This window comes from Anser anser (assembly GCF_964211835.1).
Source record: "Anser anser genome assembly, contig: HAP1_SCAFFOLD_836, whole genome shotgun sequence".
Lineage (NCBI taxonomy): Eukaryota > Metazoa > Chordata > Aves > Anseriformes > Anatidae > Anser > Anser anser.
Window position 1 is genome coordinate 1,464 of NW_028154121.1, and position 5,537 is coordinate 7,000.

Here is a 5,537-nt window from a genome sequence, read left to right on the forward strand (position 1 = left end):
GGATGTAGGGGCAGGGGGATGTAGGGGCAGGGGGATGTAGGGGCAGGGGGATGTAGGGACCAGGGGATGTAGGGGCAGGGGAATATAGGGACCAGGGGATATAGGGGCAGGGGAATATAGGGACCGGGGGATACAGGGACCAGGGGACGTAGGGACCGGGGGATGTAGGGGCAGGGGGATGTAGGGATCAGGGGATGTAGGGGCAGGCGGATGTAGGGACCGGGGGATATAGGGGCAGGGGGATATAGGGGCAAGGAAATGTAGGGGCCATGGGGCCGGGTTTTTGGGGCCACATTTTGGGGTTTCGGGGCCGGATTTTGCGGTTTTGGGGCCACATTTTGGGGGTTCTGGGGCCACGTTTTGGGGGTTTGGGACCGGATTTTGCGGGTTTGGGGCCAAGCGCCCCCCCCCCCCCGCTGCGAGGCCGCGCGGGTCACGTGACCCGGCCATTTCCCGCTCTCCTCCCCGCGCGGGGGCGGCTGAGTCACTTCCGGGGCGCGGGGGCGGAAGGGGGGGGCGCGTGCCCCAACCGCGGGGGCTGAGGGGGCGTGGCCTCTGCGGGGGCGGGGGGGGCTGGGGGACACACGTGGTGGTGGAGCTGAAGAACGGCCTCAGGTGGGCCCCAAACCCCCCGGGGCCTCCCCAACCCCCCCCAGACCCCCTCAGGACCTCCATAGCCCCCCCCAGGACCCCCTTAGCCCCTCATAACCCCCCCCGGGGGGGCAAATCGCCCCCCAACTACCCCGGGGGAACAATTACGCCCCAGGCCTTCCCCCACGTCATGAGGGGGGCCCTGGGGGCTGCCCCCCCCACATTTGGGGGGCCCAGCCAAGCCCTTGTGGGGGCAGCAAGGAGGAGGGGGGCGCTTCACTGGCCCCAGTCCTCCCAGTAAGCCTCCCCAGTACTCCCAGTACCCTCCTAGTATTCCCAGTTAGCCCTGCTAGGCGCCCCTCCCAGTGCTCCCAGTTCCCTCTAGCCCTCCCCCAGTCCATCCCAGTCCACTCCCAGTGCCATCCCAGTCCATCCCAGTCCCCTCCCAGTCTTTCCCAGTCCTCCCAGTGCCCTCCCCACCCGCGTACCGCCGTGGGGTTACCACGGCAACAAGCGCGGGGCCGCCGGGAGCCGCGTGGCTGCGGGCCGAAGCTGATTGGCGGCCGCCTAACCAATCAGCGGCCGCCGGGGGCGGGACCGAGCCGAGGGCTGGACGAATAAGCGCGGGGACGAGCTAAGGGCGGGAAGGAGTTACGGGCAGGACGCCGCGGGGCATTATGGGAGTTGTAGTCCGGAAGCGGGGCGGGGCTTTCATTTCCCACAGAGCCCTGCGGCGGGGGAAGATGGCGGCGAGCAGCGGGGCTGAGGCGAGCGGGGCGGCGGGGCCGGTGTCGTTCGGCTTCAGCCGGAAGGCGGAGAGGCGGCGGGTGCTGGCGGCCGGGCCTTGCGCCGAGCCCGGCGGCGACGCCGGCCCCGACACCGATTTCCTCACGGCGGTGGAGGACCGGGAGCTGCTCAGGTGCGCGTGCGCGTGGGCCGCGGGGGAGGGAGGGGGGAGCGCGCAGCGCGCGTGCGCGCCGGTTTGGGTGAAGGGAGGGGGCGAGCCTCGGAGCGAGGCGGGGCGTGGTTAACGCGCTGGCCACGCCCCCAGCGCCAGGCCGGCCCCGCCCCCTCCGAAGGAGCTGGTGATCCCGCTGCTCCCCTCCCACCGCTGGAGGAACCCCGAGCCGCCTCGCCACGCCCCCTCGGCCGCAGGCCACGCCCCCTCGGCCGAAGACCACGCCCCCTCCGGAGACGAGGCTCCTGCCGCCGGCCACGCCCCCTCCGCGACAGACCACGCCCCCTCGCCGAGCCCCGCCCCCGACCCCGTTGCCGTGGAGACGCAGGCGGTGCGGGAGCTGCTGGAGGGTGAGTGATGGGGGGGGGCGGTTTTGGGGGGGGTCCTGGGGGAGTCGGGGGAGGGCTGAGACCCCCCTCACCCCTGCCCCCCCCCTCGTACCCCCCCCAGAGGCACGGCAGAGCCAGGAGCAGCCCCGCGGCCCCCCCGGGCCCCCCCTCGCCATCCCCCTGCGGCCCCCCGAGGGTGACGGCGGCGCCAGGCAGCAGCCGGTGAGGGGGGTCCTGGGGGGGGGGGGCTCCCTTCAAACCCAACCCCCGGCCCCCAAAATGCCCCCAGGACCCCTTGTGAGCCCCCCCCCCACATACCCCTGGGCTCCCCTGGGGTCTTCAGACCCCCCCCTTGGGACCCCCCAGCCCCCCCTTGGGACCACCCAGGACCCCCAAACTCCCCCTTGGGACCCCCAAACCCCCTCTAGGACCCTAACGGCCCCCCTAACCCCCCCCCTTGGGACCCCAAATTCCCCCTTTGAGACCCCAGAACCCCCCAGCCCCCCCCCCCCCTTGGGACCCCCAGACCCCACCTTGGGACCCCCAAACTCCCCCTGGAACCCTAACTGCCCCCCCTTGGAACCCCAAACTCCCCCTTTGGGACCCCCGAACCGCCCCCCAGAACCCTCATAACCCCCCCTTGGAACCCCCAACCCCCCCTTGGGACCCCAACCCCCCCCCCAGCACCCCCTAACCCCCCCCTTGCCCCCCAGGGCCCCCAGGACTACGAGGCCGTCCCGGTGGCGGCCTTCGGGCTGGCCATGCTGCGGGGCATGGGCTGGAGCCAGGGCGAGGGCATCGGGCGCACCTTCAAGAGGTACCCCCAAAACTGGGGGGGGGCTGCGACCCCCCCAGGGAGGGGGGGGAAGCGGGGGGGCTGGGCTCGACCCCCCCCCACATTGTTTTAGCGCCAATTTTGATGGGCTTGGTTCTTTTTAGGGTGGTGAAGCCGCTGGAGCACCGCCTGCGCCCCCGCGGGTTGGGGCTGGGGGCTGAGCCGGCCCCCCCCGGCCCCCCAAACCGGGGCAGCCCCCCGGGGGGGCGACGAAGCTGGCGGGGGGGCCGGGGGGGGGCTGGCAGTGGGGGCTGACGTCCGCATCGAGGCCGGGCCCCACCGCGACATGTACGGCAAGGTGAGACCCCCAAAATGCCTCCCCAGACCCCAAAACCTTTTTGGGGGGGGTCTCGGCCCCCCCCCCGACACCCCCCCTTTTTTTTTTTTTTTGTCCCCCCCAGGTGGAGGGGCTGGACCCCGAAACCGCCCGGGCCGTGGTGCGCCTGGCGCTGGGGGGGCAGGTGGTGACGGTCAGCCAGCACAGCCTGCGGCCCGGCACCCCCCCAGGCACCGGTGAGTCTCCCAGTGCCTCCCAGTACCTCCCAGTAGCCCCCCCAGTTCCTCCCAGTATCACCTTGTCGTCACCCCCTAACGCTCGGAGCCCCCTAGTAGCCCCCAAATGCCCTGATTAGCCCCCTCTAGGCAGCTTTGAGCCCCCCAGTGCCTCCCAGTAGCCTCCCAGCAGCCTCCCAGTACATCCCAGTAGCCCCGTAGCGCTTCCCAGTAATCATCTAGGGTCTCCCAGTAGCATTCCACTGTCACCCAGTAACCCCTAGAGCCTCCCATTAGCCCCCAAATGCCCCGATTTGCCCCCTCTAGGCAGCAGTGAGCCTCCCAGTAGCCCCCCAGTGCCTCCCAGTAGCCCCCCAGTACCTCCCAGTCCCCCCCCCCAGGTCCCCCCAAGGGGAAGGAACCGCGGAGGCCGGAGGCTGAGGAGGGGCGAGAGGCCGGAGCCCCCCCCCAAAAAGGGGACAGCAAAAGGAGGCAGCCCCCCGACACGGAGAGGTGAGAGCTGGGGGGGGGGGGGGGGGGGGCAAGCAAATTTGGGAGGGGGGCAACACAATTTGGGGGGGACGTGATTTGGGGGGGGGTCCCCAAACACTTTGTGTAACGTCTGGGGAGGGCTGTAACCCCTACGGTGTTTATGGGGGGGGGCCATGACCCTCTGCCCCCCCCCAGTTATGCTGTGTCCCCCCCCCCAGGGTGGCGAAGCAGAGCCGGGGGGCCCCCCACTGGCTGCGGAGGGACCTGCGGGTGCGCTGCGTGGACAAAGCCTTCCAGGGGGGGCGCTTCTACAACTGCAAGGTGGGTTTTGCGGGGGGGGGCACGGCCCTATAGCCCCCCATAGGGTATCCTATAGTCCCCCCCCCGTAAAGCCCCTTCAGTGGGACCCAGGGGGGCAGGACGGAGGCATCCCTGTCCCCCCGTATTGCTCTTTATTGGGGTCCCAGCGCCCCATAACTGGGGGACGACACGTCTCTGCCCCCCCCCACGTAACCTCCCGCCCCCAGATGGTGGTGGAGGACCTGCTCTCCCCCGACACCTGCGTTTTGCCGGACGGACGAGGGGCGCCTGGTGGACGGTGAGTGCTTTTTTTTGGGGGGGGGGGCACCCTAAAATTCCCCAGCCCCCCCTCTAATGCTCCCCCCCCACCCCAGGCCTGCAGGAGGCCATGCTGGAGACTGTCATTCCCCGGGGCGCCGCCGACCGCGTCATGGTGGTGCTGGGCGAGCACGCTGGCAAGGTGAGCGCCCCCCCCAGCCCCATTTCCATCGCTGGGGGGGGTCCTGTTGGAGCTCCCCCCCCAAATTTTACCCCCCCCCCCCAATTCCAGGTGGGCCAGATCCTGGAGCGGGACCCATCGAGGAGCCGGGCGCTGGTGCAGCTGCAGCGCGAGGCGGGCTCGAGGGTGCTGGCGCTGGATTACGACGCCATCTGCCATTTTCTGGGGGGGCACGAAGATGATTGAGACCCCCCCTCCCCCCGGGAAAAACAAGGGCACCCACCAGCTTCCAACATGGCCGCCTCAGCTTCAGGGGGAATAAACAGCGCCAAAACAAGTTGCTGATGTCCTCGGCTTTGCGGGGACGGCCCCGTTTGGGAACCCAGGCGTCTTGGTGAGGCCCCCCCCCGGCAAAAAAACCTCGCTGGAGCCCCCCCGCGCCGGCTGCAGGCATAGCTGCGCGTTTGCCAGCTTCCAAGATGGCGGAGAGGGCGGCTGCTGGAGCTGCCAGCTTCCAACATGGCGCGTTGCTAGGGGCAACCGCCCTTCCCGTCCTCCTATGCCCACTTCCAACATGGCGCGTTGCTAGGGGCAACCGCGCTTCCCGTCCTCCTCTGCCCACTTCCAACATGGCGCGTTGCTACGGGCAACCGCCCCGCCCTCCCCGCCGTTGCCATGGGCGACCAGCCTGCCTGCTTGGGTCCTCCGGCACGTGACCGGAAGGGCCGCTCTGGTCTCGGGTGCCGCCGCGACTCGATGGTTTAACGGGGCCTGGTCCCTGCGGCCTCGCCGTTACCGGGCCGGGGGGGGCCGGGAAGGGCCGGGGGGGGCCCCCAGCGACGCCCCCGCACCCCAAAACCCCGCTCCCCGCCCGCAGCCATGGCCAGGCCCGGGGGGTGAACAGCCTCCGCTTCAACCAGGACCAGAGTGAGTGGGCCCGGCCCCAAAACCGCCCTTTTTCACCCCCAAAACACCCCTGGACCCCAAAAACACCCCCCGACCCCAAAACCGGCCCCCCCGGACCCCAAAAATCGCCTTTTTCAGGCTGTTTCTGCGTCGCCATGGACTCGGGGGTGCGGATATTCAACGTGGAGCCCCTCA

General features: G+C 70.2%; 1 protein-coding gene across 1 annotated transcript; it reads left to right on the plus strand.

Annotated features, from left to right (window-relative positions):
- The first annotated feature begins 1,113 nt into the window (after positions 1 to 1,113).
- On the plus strand, positions 1,114 to 4,774 carry LOC310890782 (G-patch domain and KOW motifs-containing protein-like). The gene is given in 13 exon segments (XM_083853113.1): positions 1,114 to 1,510; positions 1,643 to 1,899; positions 2,000 to 2,100; positions 2,592 to 2,695; positions 2,818 to 2,928; positions 2,930 to 3,011; positions 3,115 to 3,226; positions 3,607 to 3,718; positions 3,916 to 4,018; positions 4,225 to 4,263; positions 4,265 to 4,295; positions 4,372 to 4,457; positions 4,548 to 4,774. Coding segments are annotated over 13 exon segments (1,515 nt in total). The 5' UTR covers positions 1,114 to 1,268; the 3' UTR covers positions 4,683 to 4,774.
- Positions 4,775 to 5,537: the final 763 nt, after the last annotated feature.